This window comes from Leptonychotes weddellii, chromosome 7, assembly GCF_054177405.1.
Source record: "Leptonychotes weddellii isolate Sample4059 chromosome 7, ASM5417740v2, whole genome shotgun sequence".
NCBI classification, from domain to species: domain Eukaryota; kingdom Metazoa; phylum Chordata; class Mammalia; order Carnivora; family Phocidae; genus Leptonychotes; species Leptonychotes weddellii.
In genome coordinates, this window is record NC_138375.1 from 38,317,198 (window position 1) to 38,339,956 (window position 22,759).

Genomic DNA, 22,759 nt, shown 5'->3' on the forward strand with positions numbered 1-22,759 from the left:
TCATGGGTGGTACAAACGCAGGTGGCAGGCCTCACACCCCAGAGCTGGAGGATCCCGAAGCCCCTCCAACTCATGGTCTGGCCAGACTGTGAGGAGCGAAACTGGAAACTAAGTGGAGACGTGAGGGCTTTCGTGAAGAATGGGCAGTCACACCCTCCTTCGAGAGTTACTTTCACACCTCAGCCTGAAGTCACCATCCTAAAGTAGGGTCACCTAAGAACTAGCTATGCAGCTAGAAAAGGCCGGTTGGTTTAGGTTGTGTCAAGGGGTTAGGTGTGGACCTCAGACTGGATGAGGCTCACTGACAGGAGCCCTCCAAGGTCATCGAAGCATGGGGCGGGGGAGGGGAGTGTTGCGTGTTTTCCTAACAGCAACCAATTCTGACACCAACTTCGTGTCCTACGATTCAATTCTGACACCAACTGTCAGACTCCACAGGCTTAAGGGCTCAGTCCCCACAAGACTGCCCTCACTTCAGATGTCAGTCACAAATACCAGGTCCTCCGGTTACCCACACTCTTGTCCAACTTGGCTACAAAGTCGGGGGTTCCCACAAACATTGCCTTCGGATTCAAAAATTTGCTAGGACAGCTCACAACACTCAGGGAAACGCTTTACTTACAGGATACACTTCAGGCATAGCTAATGGACAAGAGGCACAGGAGAAGGGATGGGGTGGGAGTGGGGCATATGCAGAGTTTCCACGCCCTCTTCAGACGTGTCACATTCCCAGCACCTCAATGTGTTCACCAACCCAGTAGCTCTTCGCACTCTGTTGTTTAGAGATTTCGATTATGTAAGCATGACTGATTAAATCACTGGCCATTGGTGACTAACTCAGTTTCCAGCCCCTCTGTTCTGCACAGAGATTGAGGGTGGGGCTGAAAGTTCCAAGCTTCCAATCATGGCTTGGTCTTCCTGGTGATCAGCCCCCATCCTGAAGCCTTCCAGGAACCCACCCAGAGTCACCTCATTAGAACAAAAGACACTCCTATCACTCCTACCGCTCAGAACATTCCAAGGGTTTTAGAGCTCTGCGTCTGGGAACTGGGCACAAAGACCAAACACATCTTATTAAAGCCCAGTAAGCTCCCAACACCACTATGTGCTGTGAGCAATACTGCACAGCACTCCATGCCCCAGCTCAAATCCCATGATAATCCATCAGGCAGAATTAGGAGGTAGGATCTTTCATGCTCTTTGAGCAGATGAGGAAACTGAGGCACGGAGAGGTGAATTAACCTGCTCAAGGTCACACGAAGCAGTGAGAGAGCAGGGACTTGAACCCAGGCTGTGGGTGCCAAAGCCCTTCATTGTGTAATAGCCACACTCTACCCACGTGGGAAGGTCTAATTATATGTCATTGATGGACCCCAAGACTGCTTTACAGCAGTGGTTTTCAGTCAGGGACTATATTTTGCCCCTAGGGGATATTTGGCAATGTCTGGAGATATTTTTGATTGTCACAACTAAAGAGGAGGCTGCTACTGGCATCTTGTCGGGAGAGACCAGGGATGCTATTAAACATCCTACAATGCACAGGACAGCTCTCCACAGCAGAGCTGTCCCCAGGTTTCAGCAGTATAAACACTAACCTTAAGGTTGAGAAACATGATTTACAGGTTTAGCATGTGTTTTATGCCAGTTTTTTCTTTTTATAGATGCAAGTAATTAGAAGTCTTGGGAATGGAAGTTTTGTTACAGCAATGTCACTCAATTCTTCCAAATTAACTGTTAAAAAGTATACTGCGATCATTCTTCTGAATGATTTATCAGCTGACAATTCCATTAGGTTCTCCTTCAATTTTGTTTAAGCAAACCTTTGAATCACTCACTTCCTCAATTTTCTGGAAGCATACCATAAAGATTTCACCAAGGTTTCTAATATGACTATTAATTACACCCTGGACACTTTCTCTGTGGCATTCTGGTTTAAGCCAAGATCCTCAGAATGGGTGAGGTCAGTTAAGACATTACTAATTTAAACATATCTTCCAGTGTTATATTTTTTATAAAGTGCTTTCATCCTCTAACAAGTTTTAACTTTTCATCAAAACTCTGCAGCTGCAGATTTGACTTGTTTAATTTATGGAAATGTTTGCCATGTAACATAATTGGAAATGCCTGTCTGTTACTGTCCAGTAAAGCAAGCAGATCAGACATGTTTTTGTCAGAAAGAATCCAATTTTATTTTCCAGTTCAAATAAGCATGTTAGAATATATTCCAGTGTCATCCATCTTATTTTTTTATTCTCAGTTCTAAGAAAGGTAGACGCGGGTACATAGATTGGTATGTAGGTAGAACAGATACATGGTAGCCAGATAGATAGATAGATAGATAGATAGATAGACAGATGATAGAAAATGGCACAGATTAAATGTGTGTTGCTACTCTCAGTACTTACTTTGATGCCCCTTTGCCCTGATATCAGGTGGGCATCCCTGGACAATGGTACATTCTCTGAAGGAAGTAAGATTGTTAAAGAAAAAATGCCTTAGCTCCTGTTGCCCCACTGTACAATCCAGGACAGAATTCTCTTTCTCTAATGCTTTGTTATGCCTTTTATATATATATATAGAGAGAGAGAGAGAGAGGAGAGAGAGAGAGTCAGAGGGAAGGCCTGAGTAAGACTTTATTTTGTAAGGAGGGAGAAGAGTAAGGAGACTGACGATGCTTCACCTCCTGGGCTGGGAGTGGGGGTGGGAGGGGTATGTGTACCTCAGTTTGAAGACTTCCAGTTAAAACTCCCTTGGCTTTTGCAGGGATTGAAGTCCTGCCTCTGCCCTTTTTTCTTTCTTTCTTTCTTTCTTTTTTTTAAATTAAACATCGTATCTGGGAAATCCTCCCTATCATTCTCTGGAAAGCCTGCCTCACATCCTGTTGTATGAACGTCCTGTGATGTAGCTGACCCGTTCCCCAATCAGTGGATACTGGTTTTCAGTCTGTTTGGCGATTACAAATAAGGCTGCGTCAACTAGTGGTGGATACAGTTGTACCTCGTTGGCACACGTTGGGGACAGTAGCTGGAGGGCGAATCCTGCCCGTGGGATTGCTGGGTCAGAGGATGGGCATTTACAGTTGGACCCGAACCACCGCCCACAGAGGCTGTGTCTATTGACCCTCCCGCTGCAGTGGACGCGATTAGATTACTGCTGCTCCTCACTCTGCCCAGCACCGTGTGCTTGCAAACGTTTTCATCTTGGCTGATTGGAGGGGTGAAAAAATTCTATCTCGCTGTGGTTTTATTTTGCATTTCTCTGATTGTGAGTCAGGTCATCGTCTTTTCATATGTTTGCTTCCCTCTGTAATTCCTCTTCTGGGAAATGTCTGGGAAAAATGAGCCTTTTGCCCATTTTTCTATTGGATTAGTCTTTTTCTTGAATTGTATTAACACTTTATTTACTAAAGAAATGGGCTCTTTTTCTGTCAAAAGTTCTGTTGGATACATTTCCCAGCTTATCACCTGCTTTCTGACTTTAGCTATGCATTCTTACATGTGTTGTGCAGAAATCCCTAATTTTTACGTAGTTAAATTTATCAATCTATTTATGATTTTTGAATTTTATGTCACACTTAGAAAAGCTCCCTCTGAATTTATTCTTTTTAATTCTACTATGCCTTTTTCCCTCTCTTCCTTTTTTTGGTTTGTTTTCTCATTATTTTAAGATCCTTGATTCATCTGGAACTTATTTTGCTATAGGAGTAAGATAGCGACCTGGCTTTGTGATCACCTATGGTATCATACAAAATATCATTGGTCTTTGTTTCTGGTTCCTGGAACAAAGCTTCTCAAACCCTTGGAATTTCCTGAGTGACAGCAGTATCCTTCCTAGAAAGCCCACTATGGGTTTAGGCTAATGACCATGATTTAGTGTGGGGTCCCTAGAAAGGCTCAGGGTGGGACTGGACACCAGAAAATCCAAGGAAATTGAGGGCTGGAACTTTCAGCCCCACCCATCAACCTCTGTGAAAGGGTGTGGGTGGGGGAAACTGTAGATTAAGCTCTGTAATGCTCAAACAATGGCGATTTGATGAGCTTCCAGGTTAGTGGAGCACCCACTTGCAGGGAAGGTGGAGCACCCCAGTTCCACAGGGACAGATGCTCCCATGCTAGTGACCCTTCTGAACCTCGTTCTACGTATCTCTTTATTGGGCTGTTCTTCTGCATCCTTTATAATAAACTGGTAGATACTAGGGACTGTTTCTCTGAGTTCTGTGAGCTGCTCTAGCAAATTAATAGAACCCAAGGATGGGGTTGTGGAAACCTCCAATTTATAGCCAGGTGGTCAGAAGCAGAAGTAGCAACCTTGACTTGCATTTGGTGTCTGCAGTGTGGCAGTCTTGTGGGACTAGCCCTTAACCTGTGCGTTCTAATGCTATCTCCATATAGACAGTGTCAGAATGGGGTTAAATTTGTAGGACACCCAGTCTGGGTCCACCAAGAAATGGAGGAAAAAAAAACCATCAGACTACCTCACGGTCCCAACATCATTTATGCACTTATTCCTTTCTTCACTGGTATAAAATGCACTTTTTAAAAAAAGTTTTATTTATCTCTCTACACCCCACGGGGGCCAAACACACAGCCTCGAGATCAAAAGTTGCATGCTCTTCCGACTGAGCTAGCCAGGTGCCTACAAAATCCACTTTTAACACAGGCATAGTCTTTCGAGCTGCCCCCATTGACCTGTCCTACTCATGTCTAGGACTAAACTGCCTTTAGTTCTGCTCTTCCTACCATTACTCTTGTATTTCAGAATTTTCGGCTATTCTTGCTTACGTATTCCTCATAAGAATTTTGGCATTGCTTCCTAATGATCCCCGAAATAAAGTTGATGTTTTCCCTGGACTCACCTTAAATGAATCATTAATTAGGGAGAATAGACAACATTTAATACTAAGTGCCCTTATCCAAGAACAGGGTGTGCTTCTCACTTGTTCGATTTTTCCGCTGCTCCATTTTGAAATGTCCAGTCAGGCAGCGCCTGGTGCTCTTGGGAACAACCATAGCCTGAGTGCGCCCCCTTGCTCAGTGGGGGCAGGTCGCACAGCTCCTCAAGATCAGGGGGTCTGCTTGGTTGGACAACCGCAAGGCTGAGGGAAGGGCAGCTTGCCATTTGCCCCTCTTCCCGGAGCCTGTCCTGGCAGCCACCTCTTCTCTGTTGCAGAGACTTGCAACATTTGTGGTTTAATCACACCTCATCTCCACAGAAGCATCTGGAGATAAAACCTGATAACTTCCTTGGGAATGGGGTCAAGCCTTCTCTTCCCTGACCGTCGATACCTAGGACTCATCGCAGGGGAGCCAGGAGACCATTTGGCTTGGGCCACCTAGTCACAAAAGGCCTCAAATTTACACTTCTCACCCCATCATCATTTGAGGTGAATCACACTGAGGCAACTGGAAGAACATATTCATTAAAAACTCAAATGTGAGGGACGCCTGGGTGGCTCAGTCGGTTAAGCGTCTGCCTTCAGCTCAGGTCATGATCCCAGGGTCCTGGGATCGAGTCCCGCATCGGGCTCCTTGTTCCGCGGGGAGCCTGCTTCTCCCTCTGCCTCTGCCTCTCTCTCTATCTCTCATGAATAAATAAATAAAATCTTTAAAAAAAAAAAAAAACCTCAAATGTGAGTCCCATTACCAGACCTCATGCCAGCAAGGCACTAGAAATTTAATATAAATCATGTACCTGATTTGTGAATAGCAGAGCTATATTGTAGGACATTGCCACATATAAAGGAATGCTAAAAAAAATTAAGCCTACATATTTTGAGTAACACATAGGTATCACTCAAATCATAACTGGTGTAATGCTTTGTGTTTTATCAAAACCTTTAAAGTCATATCACGTTACCACCCAAATTCTGAATCTTATGATAGAAATACTTCAAGTACAGTGCTTTTTGTATCCAGAGAAATAAAACAATATTATCTTACGTTTTAGTGTTAAAATAAAAATTAAACATATACCACAGTTTCTGCAATTCCGTTTGGGCATAACTTCATTGTTTTCAGATGTTGGCAGCCTCTAAAATGGCAAGTGTCCCAGGGCTCCCTTGAGGACAGCAAGGCCTGTCAGCGCAGCATCTCACCTCAGGGACCCCCGGCTTAGGGAAATCAGGGGTTAAGCCCTGTCTTACTCACATAACGATTTCCTTTCGTGTCTGCTCCAGCATCATGTACTGCGTCCACTCCTGTTGGGTTTCATAAGTCTTAGACTGATCCACGATCTTTTGGAACATTGTCCTCTTCCTGCAAAACACACCAGTTCGTTAAAGGAGCTCGTCTTAGAATAAGGCAAACCCCAGGGCTTCTAACATTGGCTGTTTCAGACAGAGGCTTCTGAAAACAACATAATTAACAAAACAAGGTGGAAAGAACCAAGGCCCAGGAGTGAAGACCTAGGTTCTCACCTAAACTCTGTCACCAATGTATTACCTGGATCTTACTTAGCCAATTTTCCCCCTGGATTTCAGCGTCTCATGGATACAATGGGAGTGAGAATATCTAACTCCCAGGATTGCAGTGAGAGTTACTGTTTCATAACACAAGAGCTGTGCCTGGCACACAGAACATATTAAATCAATTGGATCTATGGTGTTTATTATTATAGTCATTGTTATTGTTATTCTTGTTCTTAAAATGAAAAGAAATACCAACTTGAAATACAGGGCGAGGTCTGTGGCAATGATTGCTATATCCATCATGTGGATTGCATGCTCATGCTGTCTGCGATTGAGATTTTGGAAGATATTCAGGCTCTGAAGAGAAAACCGTAGAAGAGATGTGAGAAGTGATGCTGGCAGGATAGTCACGCAACTACCGATGGTGACCCCCTATGGTGGGAGAGGCAGCCCAGGCCGATGGGAAGAGTGCCGCCCGGCCACACTCAGGCTTCTTGTGAGATGGGGGCTCCCAGCAGGCAATGCAGAGGGCCCTCCACCCGTCCTACCTCATCTCTCAGCAATGTTTTGCCGAACTCCAAGTGGTGTCTTTCCAAGATGGAGGACCCATGGAGCTTGGCCAGTGGGTTCTGGGATCTGAATGGGAGACACACACAACACAATCAGTATGGAATGGCCAAGAGAAAGGTTAAAGACGTCATCCAGTCCTGCCCCCTCCTAATTCTGCAGGCAGAGAGGCTGACGGCCAGCACTGAGAAGGAGCTTGTCACACGGTGAGATAGTGGGAAAGAAGACTAGACATCAGGTCTCCTGAATCTCAGGCTTTAGCTTTCTCCACAGCTGATTCCGAGCCTCTCTGGGCTCATGGACTCCTTAGAGAGGCCGTTGAATAGCGTGTGCCCCAAAGGCACACACACATACAACGCCACAGGCAATTTTAGAGATTTCTGGGCTCCCTGTACTCATTCATGGACGTTGGCCCTGGGCCATACTTTAAGGATCACATGGCCTTGATGAAATACTTGAGTCTCAGGAGAAGCTACGAATTCCCACAAGTGGTGTGTTTATTCATGTCTTTATTCAATATATATTTGTTGAGCACTTACTGTGTGCCAAGCACTGAGCTCAATATTTAGCTTCCCATAAGGTAAAGTGTAAACACGACCTCTAGCCTCAGAGCAGCATGTTCTAGGGCTTGTTTATGACTTACAGGCTGTGGGCCCTGGGCAGAGCCTCAGTTTCCTCCTCCATAATATGAGTATAACACTAGTCCCTGATCTACCCAGCCTACAAGGTGGTTATGAAGGTCCGCCAAGACCATGGTGCAAGGACCATGTTTCAGAGGCTGTCTGGAATGTAAGCTGTGTGAGGACAGGGACTGTGTCTGCTACCATGGTACCTCCTTTGTCTAGCACAGGACCTACCACACTTATATTAGGAGCATTACAAATACAAGGTGAATGAGTGAGCCAGTGTCAGTTACTAACATTTGGCTTAAATTCATTCAGCAGGTAGGAAGGCAGAGAGCTAGGGAGTTTCATAAATTGCTGTGATAGCAAATTACCACAAACTTAATAGCTTAAAACAGTAAAGATTTATTATCTTATAGCTCTGGAGTTCAGAGTCTAAAATGGGTCCACAGAGCTGCTTTCCTTCTGGAGGCTCTAGGGGATAATCTGTTCCCTTGCCTCCTAGCTTCTAGAGGCCACCTATCTTCCTTGGCTTGTAGCCCATCCTTCATCTTCAGAGCCAACAGTGCAGTATCCTTTCTCCTCTCTAACCTCTTGCCTCCCTCTTAGAAGGACACTTCTAACTACATGGGGCCCACTTGGATAACCCAGGATAATCCCTATATTTCAAGATCTTTAATCACATCTTTGAAGTCCCTTTTGAATATAAGGCAACATATTCCCAGGTTCCAGGCATGGTGCCATGGACATATTTGGGGGTCATTATTCTGTCTGTCACTGGAGTTTACCCAGACCCACAGGGCAGGAGGAAGTAAGAAGGTGTGGACCGTGGGACTTTCCCTTGGCCAGTGAATCTGCCTGAGAGCCTTTCAGATCTGGGTAATGAATCCTGGGAGCGGGAGGCAGAGAAGGGGGACAGTGAGGGCCGACTCACTTCATCTGGTAGAGGTTGTTGGTGCCTCTGTGGTCAATGTCATGGCAGAAGGCAGCGGTGACCATGGCCAAGGCCTCCAGGTCCGTGAAGTATCGCTTCAGCTTTCCAGTCTGGAAGAGCAATCAGAGGTGCCACTCATTCCTTCCTTACAGGGGTTGGAAGCAGAGCAGATGTGAGGGGGAGGCCTGGAGCTTGGGAACACAGGGCTGACCTTGGCTCTGTCCCTGGCACAATAGTTTGACCAGATGTTTGTCTGGGACTGGGGGTTTTTTCAAGGATATGGGACTTGCCATACCAGAAGTGGAACAGTCCCAGGCAAACGGGGATGGTTGGTCACCCTAGTTCTGAGCGATCTTAACTGGTCCAGTCTCCCTCTGGGCCTCAGTATCCCAATCTGCCTACTGGAGGTAGGGTGCACTGGACTAGACAGATGGTTGAGAAATTGCAGCTGTCAGGTTTTAGGATCTGGAGGGCTTTTGAACATGTCCAGATTGGCAAAACAGACCCTCCACTGGTTTAAGCACAGCCCAGAAGAATCTTTCCCTGAGCCTCCTTCAAATACTTCTAGTTTATGCTGGGTGTTGGAGAACGGGTTGGGGAAGAGCTCTGGAGAGGTGATGCTGACTCTGTGACTCTAAGAAATAAATCAAGTCTCAGCGGTGTCACTGTCATCTTCTGTGGTGGCCTGGCCAGAATTCCTGCCTTGAGGCCCTAGTGCCTATCCCGCCCCACCATTCCAGCCATGAGGGAAGACCTGAGGAGGAGGGGGGCTGGACAAGGCCAGAGACTTGCATCATAATCTGGATGGGAAACATTTTACATGAAATATGAATCTCTGAACTCTCTGAGCCGAAAAGACTGACACAAATACACATAGGTATATCCATCCAAGGACACCGTGGCAGTGTTTGTAACAGCGAAAGGTCGACAACGAGCCCTGTGTCTAACAGTAGGGGGCTTGGCAAAGATATCCTGGTGTATTCGAACAATGCAGAATACTATGCGGCCATAACATGATATCATGGATAAGCCTCGAAAGCATCATGCTGAGTGAAAGAAGTCAGACGCAGAAGGGCTGATACTGTCCGAGGTACTTAGGGTACATGCGGTACTTAGGGTAGTCAAATTCATAGAGACAGAAAGGGGAAAGTGGTCACCAGGGCTGGACAGAGGGAAAAGGGGAACTGTTGTTTGATGGGGACAGAGTTTCTATTGGGGAAGATGAAAAAGTTCTAGGGGCGGATAGCCGTGATGGTGGCACAACATGGTGAACAACGTACTTAATACCCCTGACTGAACCATACACCTGAAAACGGTTAAAACAGGGAGTCTTCTGTGATGTGTATTTAACCACAATAAAAAATTAAATATATGGAGAATGTGATTGGTATAGTTTTTCAAAAGAAACATGTTCTAGGATATAACTATTCAGTTGGATATAAACAAACAGACACTCTGTGTGTCTGCGTGTGTAAAAATAGGTCTCGATGCTTCTAGAAGAGGATTTGTGAGGAGCTCTGCCATGGTTATCTCTAAATAACCGCACTGGCGTTGCGGGCAGCCTGCCCTTTCCTTCACTTTTTATTTTATACAACCCTCTCTGCTCGGAAGTCACGTAGGCTAAGCGTGTGCTCCTCTCGCGCCATTTTTTTTTTTTAAAGCACCGAAGCCAGAGCAAAGCGGCTACTTCCGGGCGCTGGTGGGAGGTCATCCGGTGGGGCCGGAAGCGCCCGCCGCCGCCCGCCGCCGTCCCCCGCCGTCACCCGCCGTACCACCAGCAAGGAGAACATGGTCTGTCCCACGTTGAAGCCGTGCCGCCAGTTGTGGTAGGTGATCCTGCGGTAGCCCTTGCTCAGTGAGTACATGAACCGCACCAGGGCCTGCGAACACGGGCGCAGGAGTGAGGCCTGGGAGGCCCTGCCCCCCCGCCCCCCGACCCGGGGCCGAGCGGGCGAGCAACAGCTGCGGGAACGCTGGCAGAGTACTTTGCAAACGGCTAAATACGAGCAAAATGGACGTTGTTGGGAAACCAGGTGCGTGTGAGACCCTCCACTAACCCCGCTAATGGAGCGTCATCGGTGTTTCCCAAACTGGGTCCCGGAGAGCTACCGGGGAGGAAAACAAAAGGGGTCTTTAAGTCAGTGGTTCTCCAACGTGAGTGCCCATCAGAATCACCCGGAGGGCTTGTTAAAACACACACTTTCTGATTCATTAGAGCTAGGAGAATGCATGTGTGTGTGTGTGTATGTGTGCGCACGCGTGCACAACGGAGACTTTGTGCTTCTGATACATTCTCAGGTAGTGCTGTTGTGGTTTGGGGCAGCACTTGGAGAACCGCTGCTTGAATCAAACAAGTCTGGGAGATTCTGAGCTTAACCCCCACCCCCACCCCAGCCCCCCCTTCCCCGTCGTCCGTCCCCAGGCCCCTAGATTCACAGTAGGCTGTAAGGAATCCTGCAGGGGAAAAGTCCTGTCTAAACTGACCCACAATTCCCACCCTTGTTTCACTATTAGTTCCCATTCATGCCTTGGGAACTCAGTGCCTCACAAGCCACCTTGAGAATCCAGCGCGCCCAGAACACCACAGTTCAGAGGAACTGGGTGTCTCTTTACTGATAAATGACTCACCTGTGCAACATGACTAATGCTTTATAGCCTCAAAGCTGAGGGTGCACTGTTTACAGATTTAGTTAAAAAGAAAAAAAAAAGCAAGCAAGAAGAAAAAAGGAATCGGAAGAGGTTTATTTTGACCTTACCTCCTGAGGAATGTGAAATTTGTCCACCACTTTGAGCTCATAGTACATCTGTATCCCACATTTCACCAGCTCCAGTTCCGTGAGGGGCAAGTCGCTGAAGTGGAACTTATTGATCTCGAACTTCTCTGCATCTGGCAGCTCTCCTTGCTGTATAAGGAGGGGCGTCCAGGGGTTGGGGCACCTGAAGGTTCGTGGGCCCCTCCCCCGGCAGCCCCCAGCCCTGGCCCCATCCCAGGTCTGCCAGGAGGATCAGAGCAGGGTGGGTAAGGGGCGTGCTTTGCGAGGCAGCCCCCTGCCCTGCGCATGCTCAGGGCGCAGCCTGCGAGGTTCTGCCCTGCTCACCAGGATCTCAGCGAGTTCCTCTTCCTCGCATTCCCAAGGCTCCTTCCCGTACACCTCTCTGGTTTTCTGCCAGTGTCCAAAATAGCAGAGAGAGAGAAAAAAAATCGGTTACTACATCTGAGGTCTGAATATGGCTCCACTTTTCCATTTCCATTCTCCTCCTTCCTCCAAAGTGCTTGCAGCGGGGGCCACCAACTCAGAGAGGCTGCCCTTCACCATTCATTGATGGGCAAAATCAAAGTCCTGGGCTTCCGGCCGTGGGGACCTGCCTGCAAGTTCAGCTTTGCCACTTACTAGCAGAGCTGCTTAACGCCTTCGATCCTCCATTTTCTCACCTGTAAAATGGGGATAATAAAAGTACTTAACTGGTGAATTAAGATTAGATTTATGCCAAGTTATTTTGAAAAAACATTTATACAGCTAGATGAAATAATGCACATAAGTCCCTCAGTGCAGTTCTTGGCACATAGCAAACACTAGAATTAAATAATGTTGCTGATATTCTTATTGTTTCTATTACTGACTGGAGTCAGAAGGTCTTGCTCATGGTCCTGGCTCTTCCTCTCACTTACTGTGTGACTTGGGGCAAGTTTCTTCCTTCCCCGGGCCTATTGTACCATGCATGTGCCAGAGGAGGGGGGACCTGGACCCAGTTTCTTGCTTCTGATTTTTTTTTCTTTTTTTTCTTTTTTAAAAGATTTTATTTATTTATTTGAGAGAGAGAATGAGATAGAGAGAGCATGAGAGGGGAGAGGGTCAGAGGGAGAAGCAGACCCCCCGCTGAGCAGGGAGCCCGATGCGGGACTCGATCCTGGGACTCCAGGATCATGACCTGAGCCGAAGGCAGTCGCTTAACCAACTGAGCCACCCAGGCGCCCCATCTTGCTTCTGATTTCTTGACCCAGAGCATAATCTATTCACTTTTCACTGGTTCCCTGAGGCTATGCTGCCAGAGGGCCCACATATCCATCACTTGGCTGAAATCATGGACTGAGACAAGCAAACCATGAGTCAATTCATCCAAACTAGATGATTTCTCCTTTGAATTTATCAGTGATTGGGATGAAATGATCAAATTTGTTGTGATATCTTCCGAGCTTAAGAAATCACTTCTGAAAACATTGGCCTGTATTGTTTCAACTTGTGAGATCTATAAGCAAGGTCTTGGGAGCTCAGCTGGACATCTTATCCAATGCCATTTGGCTAACTCAATTGACTTCTAAGATCATGATCTCTTTGAGAACAAAATTCCAGGAATGATGAGTCACTAATCACCATATATCTTTCAAAGTACCTCATCCAGTTTCCTACCCCAGGTAGGACTCTCCTCTGTAGCATCCCTGATAAATGATCACCCAGCCTCTACTTGGATACCTCTCTTGACAGGGTGCTCACTACCCCATGAGGCAGCCCCCGTTCATAAGAATAGTAGAGAATTTGCTCATTATCCTGATAAAGGTTAAACAAGAACTATTTAATGAGCTGGGTGATTAGGGGACAAGGTACTTCCCCCTTCTGGACCTCAGTTTCTTCATATCTACAACAGGGATAGAAACACTTACCCTGCCCACCTTAGTGTGCTGTTGTGAGCATCAAACAATACACTAAGTGTGAAATTGCCTTATAAACTGTAAAGTGATGAAACTATGTGAGGACTCCCTACTAACATCTAACTCCTTCTGTCATACTTCTTTGCTCACCAAACTCCTCTGTGATCTGATTGGGTTTCTGAGTGAGCTGGCCCCATGGAGGAATTCTCTGAGAAACTGACCATTGTCCATCGGGCTGTCAGAGAGAGCTTCCTCTCAGAGTAGGTGCTGTGGTTGGGTGACTCCATCTCTACTACCAAGTCAGCCCTCAGCACAGTGAAAAATGGAGTTGCCAGAGCTGTTAAGCCAAGATCTGGCCCTAAGACTGAGGTGGCATGCAAAGGACAGCTGTCGCCAAGCCACACAGATCAGCCATTATGCATGAGTCGCTGGTATTCGTGGAGCCATCCATCCATCCGTTGAATGTGAGGGGCCCGGGACATCCCTGTGCAAGGCCAGCCCACTCGTCTCTGCCTTCACGGAGCTTGAGTATTGCTCTGGCCATGTACCAAGGGTGTTTCTGCTAGAGCAGAAACAATAAAAGAACTTTACCCACCAGGATTTTCTGGATTTCTTCATTGTCACACTTCACGTGGTATTTTACCATGTCCTGGAAAATATCCTTCCTGTTTTCAAGTCTGTTCATTGACTCATAGGTGTCAGGGTTTAAGACGGACCAGCCCAGGAATTGAGCCAAAGACTGAAAGGAAAGAAAAGAAGAACATCCAGAGGCAGAACATCCAGGCTTGATCCTGTCTTTGCAACTTAGGGCAAGACTCCAGGATTCCATTTCCTCAGCTGTACGATAGGTTTGATCAGCTGGGTGTTGCCCTCCTCGAAGGGATGGTGTGAGGATGAAGATCAAACAATGGATGGGAATGCACTTTAAAATAAAGTTCCAACACACATAAAGCATCATTCTTATCTGTAATAACTTTACCCAAGTATGTGTACCCATGTGGGAACAGGAGGCATATGGGAACTCTGTACTTTCTGCTCATTTTTGCCATGATCCTAAAAATGCTAAGAGGTAAAGTTTATTAAGTAAAATTTGTTTCAAAGGGAATGTGGATTTCTCTGACAGCACATGGTAGTGCAGAAGTGGGAACAAAGAGAGCGGACGTTTAGGCTGAGTCAGAGTCGCATCGAAAAGGTAAGCTCCCACCCCTTCCCAAGTGAGGGCCCCCCACATGCTGGCAACAAGCCAACGCTGCAACCCAATGGCAAAGGCCTCCTCCCAAACCATACCTCCATGAGGGTCTCGTCCATCTCATCAAAGGGCTTCCCATCTTTGCGATTGTAAAACGTGGCCACCCCAACAATTTCTTCCTTCTTGTTCACAATTGGCATAGAAAGGACATTCTTAATCATCCATCCGGACTCATCCAGAGGCTCTTTCTACAGGAGAAGCCAGAGTAGGTTACAAATCTGTTACTGTTCAGGAGGACCTTTCATTCAGAAGTCTGGCCAGAACTGGCCCTAGAAATAGCAGTCAGAAAAGGACAAGGGAACAATAATTCTGTCTGCTTGTTATCAACAACATATGCAACAACAGAGGAGGAGCAGAGGGGTTCCAATGAGTTTAAATACCGTATAGTTCACCAGCCTCTGTGCATCAAAACTTTCAGACTTGCTGCCATGCCAGCTATTTAGGTCTGTTTAAAAAGTGCCTGTGCTTTCCAGGTAATATCTATAAAATGAAAACTGCAAAACAACTAGGGTCTGTGGGTAGGTGGTAAACAAAGCAGATTGTGGCTATGTCAACAAAACCTTTGGCTTAATGATGGGCTCTGTGCTTTGTTTTCCACCTGCCTGCTCTGAGAAGAGGTTAAGGTAATCTGGAGTGTTTCACCTGCTTCTGATCGTTCAGAGTCTCTCATTCACGGTGTCTCCCACACGCTACCAGTGCTGGAAAGGGCTTAACAAAGCCATCATTAAAGATCTTGTTTGTTTGTCTCTTGACTCTGTTTTTTTTTTTTTTTAAGATTTTATTTATTTATTCATAAGAGACAGAGACAGAGGCAGAGGGAGAAGCAGGGAGCCTGATGCGGGACTCGATCCCAGGACCCCGGGATCATGACCTGAGCCGAAGGCAGACGCTTAACCATCTGAGCCACCCAGGTGTCCCTGTCTCTTGACTCTTGACGTGACTTCCTGGGTTACTTTTGGCCTGTCATTTTATCTCAGTGGGCCTCAATTGTCTCATCTGTAGATGGGGATGGTAGCAAGAATCTCTGGCTCATGGAACAAATGAGACAAGGGAGCTGAAATATCTCGGTCAGTCGTAAGGTGTCCCTTTGTGAGTCATTTCCCCTCTGTCTGAGCCTCTCACTTTTATCATTTATAACATGGCAATGACTGGACTAGGTCATTTCTAGGCTCTTTTCTCATGGATTCGTAAAATATTAAATGTTTAACTGAGCTAGAAATCGAAAAACCAAGGCAAATGAAGCACAAAAGTTATCCTCAGTTTGCTCATAATCTGGAAGGTAAGCGAGCAACTGCACAGCAGGTGGGGAGTTTCTTATGGTTCTGGGGGAGCCAGAGGAGGGAAGGAAATCAAGGAAGGCTTCCTGTACTTGGAGAGTCTTCCAATTCCAAAGTTCTAAGATTCTTAAGGTGGTGAGATGGTGATGAGGATAATGATGATTTCAGTAACACTGGAACTCAGCACCTGGTGGGAAAGTGACTCCAGGAGGATGCAGATTACAGCCCAAAGAGCAAGGGGCTGTTGGTCAGGAAACATGAGTTCCAGCTCTGCCTTCCCCCCAAGTCTCTACCTAACCTTCGGGGAACCCCTTCCTTCTGAAGGCCATGATAAGGAGACAGGTTTTATTGAAAGCCAAACAAGAAAGCATTAAGGATTTTTAAGCAGAGAAGTTACTTGATGCAGCCTGAGTTTCGAAAAATTACTCAGGCTACTTTATAGAGGATGAGTTGGAGGAAGAAGCCTAGAATCTAAAAACAAGATCAAATTTGATTTTTTTAATGTGGGTAAATGGAATTAATTGGGTAGGGACCAAGTTCTGTATGGTTATAGTCAGGTTAGCCACTCTCGGCAACAGTTGGAGCTCGTCACACAGATACGATCAAAATCCCAACACAAGACATACAACGTTAACTTTGGAAGGATATCCTTGCTAAGCTCTTTCATGATGTTCCTCAAAGAGTAAAAAAATAATTCACTAATTTTTCTAAGAGTCATTATTTTCTTCTTAATTATTTCCTAATTGCTAATGCTTTGTTTTTCTTCCATCTGGCGGGCTAACCTCAACAAATATTGACAGGCCACCTGGAGCTGAAGATATTAAGAAAGATAAGGCCCAACCTTTAACCAAAGGAAACTGATATTCTGCTGAGAGGAATTAATCTGAAAGCAAAAAAGGGTAATAAAAGATAAAGTAAGGGGAATATAGTATGGAGAACTCCAGGCCACGTGTCATCTGTCCTCGCTGTGTGTCATCTGGCTTTGGTCTACTTCTCTAGAATCTCCTCCTGCCACTCTCCACGCTACCTCTCACTTAGATTCATAGGGCTACTCTAGGTCCTTCCAACAAGCTCTCTCTTTCCTGTAGTCTTCTCTCCTTTCTTTGCTGCCCCAACATAATTGCTCAGGGACATTCCTTGATTCCTTCCAGATTAAGTCAGGTCCCCAGAAAGATTCCCTCCTCTATCCTTCTGTCCTTTTTTGACCAGCACTCCATGGCCTTTCTCCCCATGGAGATAAAGACCATGTCTGTCTGGTCCACCATTGCGGCCAGTGTAGCCCTGTGTCAAATCCTGGCACAGAGAATGCCCTCCATAAACACTTGTGAAAAAGACAGATAAAATCAAATGGAGTGCTAAACAGTATTCCATGAAAATCCCAAAGAGACAGAAATGATATTAGCCAGAGGAAACAGAATAAGACTTCATAGAAGTTTCATAGCATTTGAGGTTGTACTGAAGGGCAGAGAGTATTTGGGCAGGACAGGATGGTTCCAGGGCAGGGGAACAACATAAGCAAAGGTCCAGAGGCCAGAAAGCAAAGCGTGTGAACATTAAAACCAAATGGAACCTTGGAATTTACCAAAGTAACTCCCTCCCCACTTCCATGGGCACATGGCTTTTTTTCCATCCGTGTTTTTTTTTTTTTTAAAGATTTTATTTATTTATTTGAGAGAGAGAGAATGAGAGACAGAGAGCATGAGAGGGAGGAGGGTCAGAGGGAGAAACAGACTCCCTGCCGAGCAGGGAGCCCGATGCGGGACTCGATCCCGGGACTCCAGGATCATGACCTGAGCCGAAGGCAGTCGCTTAACCAACTGAGCCACCCAGGCGCCCCTCCATCCGTGTTTTTACTTTGTTGAGACTGCTTCCCAATAAATAGATGGATTTTAATGTATTCAAACCCTCTTTGGGGGTATTCAAACCCTCTTTGGGGGAAAAAATACCAGACGACTAAGAGACCAAAGAAATAATGACTTACCTGGAATGTAAAAAAGTCCTCCTCAGGCGCATTCATGATGTTGCAAATCTGAAAGCCATGAAGAGAAATAATGGAGCCGTGATTAGACTCGATAGCATTCCCAGTGAGCCCTGTGTGCTGTCTTCAGGAACGCTACGTCCTTGCCCAAGGCGTTCACATTCTTTTCCTCAGGTAGACATGCCCAAGATGGCTTTCAATGATTAACTGAGGCTACTGAACAGAAAAGCTACCTTATGAACATTATTTCTTGCCATTTGCTTCACTCCTTAGTCATTTCCAAGCTTTGAAAAAATTGAGGCTACAGTTTGTCATTTTTAATAGCCGTATGGTATCTCATTTTGTTGTTTCTCTTTTGTTAAATATTTGGATTATATCCAATTTTTGTCATTATTAGTGTAAATAATGCCACTCCAAACATCTTTAAACCAATTACACTTAGGTTTGGTATTGTTTGTTTTGTAAAGAAGGAGTTTTTTCTTGGGGTATAAACCCCGAAGGAGAATGAGAAATAAAAGGTGTTGTAGCTCTGGTTTTATGTTGCCAGACTCCTCTCCTAAAAATTGAACTAGTTTACCCTACCATACATAGGGGACTTAGCTGACACTCCAGAGCCCTGCCCATGGGACCTCTGTGTACAGTTGCATGGTGTGTGTACTGCACAAAAACATCTCATTGAGGGGCTGACTGGGAGCTGAAATCCAGCCTGTTCTTGACTCAGCCTGTTTGCAGAGCCATGCTCCTCGTCTTTCTCTTTTTGTCCACTGAGAAGTGGTACTTTTTTCTAGTTCTCAAAAAGGCACCAATATGAGCTTGAAGTAACCCAGCCAGTCCCACTGGCCCTGACCATCCTGTGGTCTCAGAGGGTGAGCTGTCTCTGCTCCTGTTCCAGAACTGGCCTCTCTTTAGACCAATTCCATCAGTTGCCATTGTTCCCTCCTGATCTCCGACCTCTCCGAGGGCTCTTTCCCTTCAGCCATGAGCTTGCTTGAGTCTTTCCCATCCTGGAAAATGAAATCCTCCCTCGACCCAAACATGGTCCCAGTAGCAACCATCCAGGTTTTCTCCTGTTCTTTTCTTTTGCGATTCTCTACCTCCTCATTACCCATTCACACCTTGGCAGACCACATGCTGGTCTCCACATCCACCTCACCACCATATATGCTCTCATCGGGGCCACCAGTGATCTAACTGCCAAACTCAATAGGGTTTTCAGTTCTTACCTCGCTAGATCATTTTTGCTGCATTTGGCCATCTCTCTACTTCCTTGGTTTCCATGACACTACTCGCTCCCGGATCTCCAGATACCTCTGAGCCCTCCTTCTGATCCTCCCTCACACATTCCACTTTCTCCACCTAATCTTTAAATGCTGGCATCCAACAGTATCCCACCCCAGGTCCCTCTCACTCTCCCTGGTGACTTCATTCACACACATGGTTTCAGGTACCATCTGGTCCTGATATCTTCCAAATCCCCATCTCCGTCCCTCCTCTCTCCCACAGCTTCAGAGTCATCTCTTCAGCTGCCTACTGGACATTTGCTGCTGAAAAATGTCTCAGTGTCACCTTGTCTGCAACTTACCTCCTCATCTTGCATCCAAACCTGATGGCAGCACTACTTATCCAACCCAGAAGCCCGAAATTGGCTCTGACTCTTCTTTCTCCCTCCCTCTCTGCTCACAATCACAAAGTCCTGCCAGTTTTACCCTCCCGGTATTAGATCTGATCCCTGATCTCCCTCTCTCCATCTTGTCTCTGTCAGACTTGTGTGAGTATCAAACGAGCAAATTTATTTACTGCGTGGCTCCTAGGCACTCAGTGGCTGTGTGCCATGCTGGTACTCTTCACTGTCTGTGCCCTTGCTGAGATGCTCCTTTTCTCTTGCTTGTAAGAATATATTTTGTGCTCTGCCTCTTAATTCCTTCAGATCTCTCCGAGTTATCTTTTTAAAATGAAAATTGACTATGCCAATCTCTTGCTTAAAAGCTCATTGTCTACAGATTAATGTCCCACCCCCACGACCTGGCATCCAAGGTCACTGCTATCTGGCGCTCCCCTCCCCCTCAAGCCTCATCTCTTGACCTCTTCCTCTCTCAAACCTAATATTCCAGCCACACTGGACTGTACACACCATGCCAGTCAAACGTCCAGGCCTGGGTTTGCTCACGTTGTTGCCTTCATCTTGAATCCCCTTTCCTGTTCCTGCCCGCCTAATAACCTATTTATTTTAAAACCACTCAGACTAACACTCTAGGAAGAAAAGCCTGGTTTATATGCCTCCTACTTTGTGTTCCTAGAATATACCCAGTATATCTCTCTTGTGTCCTCATCACATTGTATATAATAATCTGTTTAAAATATCTCCCCCTTCGATTATGAGCTTCAGAACAGAAGTTGTATCTGGTACATCTATCTGTCTATCCCCAAAGCCAATGACAGTGCCTGGTACCTAGAAAATATTCAATATATAAACTTCTGGCTATGTGAGCAGCATTGAGTAGTGTGTGCCTGGGGAAGGATAAAGGGGTGGCTGGGCTCAAATATGGGGGTGATGTGCAGCTAACAGACAAGACCTTTCTTTCTAGGGCAGGGGATGCTTACTCCATTTTTGACCCCGAGTGGGTGGGGCGTGGTGGGAGATGGAGCATTTGAGCTCTGCTGTACATGGTACAGCTGGAAATATGGCAGGGATGAGGGGTAAAGAGTGGCACCTGAGTCTCTGGAATGAGAGGCTGGGACTGGGTCTGTGGTGAGCCTGGGAGACCAGTCTGCCATTTGCTTTTGTCCCTGACACACGAGCAAGTATCTTTAATTGTCAGTGAGACTAAGCACCTTCCCATCTAAGGATTATTTCTCTGTGTATTTCATATTTCCTCAGATGTCAATTCTCTGTTCATGTCCTTCGACCAAGTGTCAAGTGAGTTGAGAAATGAGAGAGTCAGGCTTTGAGAGACCCACACTTCCCATCATGTTTCCCACTCTCTCGATCTGAAATCCTTTTACTCTTCCAACTGATTCAAGACTCGCCCTCTTCCAAGTTGTGTTACTTACCAGGCCATTCTGGGCAACATAAGTGGGCAGACCACTTACTAAAGCCCAATGATCAGGAGGTGGATTCCTGTAAAGGCCAAAGACAACTGGTAACTTTTGATGTAGGGACAGTTGGACTAAAACCTTGAATCTGGGTCTTTGCCCCTCTCTACTCTCATGGCTCTCAAGTCCTGCTTACATTCCCTATGCCTGAATGAGCCCCAAATCTTGTCTAAGCATCTTAATGTTTCAAATTTAGACATGGAAAAAAAGCATGATGAATACATTTTATGATGGCACACTGAGTGTGATTATCCAAGAAAAGGGACAACACTGATTGCTGAACAAAAGCAGGCACCATCTTTTCCCTCCATTAATACACAGAGAGAGGTAGCTTAATTCCATAGAGAGACTGAGGGAACTCATCTACAGTGAACTCCTACCATGCACCGAGCACTAAGCTGGGTGCTTTACGTATTTATTTATCCCTCATGACAATATTACAATTTTTGGTATTATTATCTTTTATTTATTGTAAGATTATACTTTTTTGTTGTGAGAAAAGATATAAATGTGGAAAGATGCATTAAGATCTTCATGAATCGTTCATTTGTCTTTTTCTGTTCTAATTTCTGGGCTTATGTTTATTCTTTGGGCTTATTTTTTTGCTGATTTGTTAATTTCTTTTTTTAAAAATATTTTTATTTATTTTTTGACAGAGAGAGACACATCGAGAGAGGGAACACAAGCAGGGGGAGTGGGAGAGGAAGAAGCAGGCTTCCCATGGAGCAGGGAGCCTAATGCGGGGCTCGATCCCTGGGATCACGACCTGAGCCAGACGCTTAACGACTGAGCCACCCAGGCGCCCTTTGTTGTTAATTTCTTGAGATGATGTGATAGACCGCTCTTGTCTGTCCCTCCAGGTCGACTCTTGAACCCTCCCCTCCCTGTGCCAGGAGGCCAATCTGTATAGACTACATCCACAGGGCTCCTGGCCTTCTAGCTTCTAGTTGCATATGAAGACTATTCTAGTTAGTTTTTTGTTATTGGTTTCTAGGATAATTTCATTGTGACCAGGGGACATTCTATGTATTATTTCAGTCTTTTGAAATACATGAGGTTTACTTTGTGGCCCATTTATCACCAGTTATTATAAATGTCACACGTATGCTTGAAAAGACTGAGTGTCCTCTGGTTTTGGGGATGGAGTGCTGTGTTCTCTCTATATCCATTCAATTAAGTTTAATTGTGTTATTTAAATATTCTATATTATGTTTTAGTCTGCTCCTCCTATCAATTAGCAAACATGGATCTGCCTATATCTTCTTATATTGCTGTCACCTTTTGCTTTTTTTTTTGAGGCCATGTTATGAAGTGTATACAGATTTAGAATTGTAATATCTTCCAGTAATAGCCAGGTGAATTAACCCCTTTATCATTAAGAATTGACTATATCTCTACTTGTGCTCTTTGTTGTATTATCTAATTTTATCTGATATCTGATATTAACATGGTTATATTAGTTTTTTCTATTAGCATCTGCATGTATATATTTTTTTTCTTTCTTTTACTGCCAACCTCTCTGCATTCTTGTCTTTTAGATAGGTCTCTTATAAACAGGATGTACAGTATTTCTTCATACCTAGAAAGTCAACTGTTCCTAGACAGACCATTTCCTACATGTAACTAGAAAGATAAAATGCTGCCAGTTCATCTGTGATGCAATGCTTTTTGAACTTGTAATTATTACCTTATTAATATCAACAGGGATCTTTTAGAATTTAGAATTTAGAAATAGATTTTTTTTTAAGAAAATCAGCCATTAATAGTCTTTTTTTTTTTTAAGATTTTATTTATTTATTTGAGAGAGAGAATGAGATAGAGCATGAGAGGGTCAGAGGGAGAAGCAGACTCCCTGCCGAGCAGGGAGCCCGATGTGGGACTCGATCCCGGGACTCCAGGATCATGACCTGAGCCGAAGGCAGTCGCTTAACCAACTGAGCCACCCAGGCGCCCTAGAAATAGATTTTTATATTCCACACTTTTC

At 45.4% G+C, this 22,759-nt stretch overlaps 1 protein-coding gene across 1 annotated transcript in view; it reads right to left on the reverse strand.

Moving 5' to 3' along the window:
• Nucleotides 1-22,759, reverse strand: part of PDE6A (phosphodiesterase 6A) — a 57,480-nt gene that overhangs the window by 11,316 nt on the left and 23,405 nt on the right. Inside the window, exons 7-17 of the mRNA XM_081826172.1 lie at nt 20,734-20,800; nt 17,686-17,733; nt 14,466-14,615; nt 13,774-13,917; nt 11,629-11,694; nt 11,287-11,433; nt 10,303-10,410; nt 8,531-8,640; nt 6,955-7,042; nt 6,663-6,763; nt 6,147-6,254 (exon numbers count right to left, since the gene is read on the reverse strand). Of these exons, the coding sequence (XP_081682298.1) occupies nt 6,147-6,254; nt 6,663-6,763; nt 6,955-7,042; nt 8,531-8,640; nt 10,303-10,410; nt 11,287-11,433; nt 11,629-11,694; nt 13,774-13,917; nt 14,466-14,615; nt 17,686-17,733; nt 20,734-20,800 (1,137 nt within the window). The remainder of the gene's footprint in view (nt 1-6,146; nt 6,255-6,662; nt 6,764-6,954; nt 7,043-8,530; nt 8,641-10,302; nt 10,411-11,286; nt 11,434-11,628; nt 11,695-13,773; nt 13,918-14,465; nt 14,616-17,685; nt 17,734-20,733; nt 20,801-22,759) is intronic.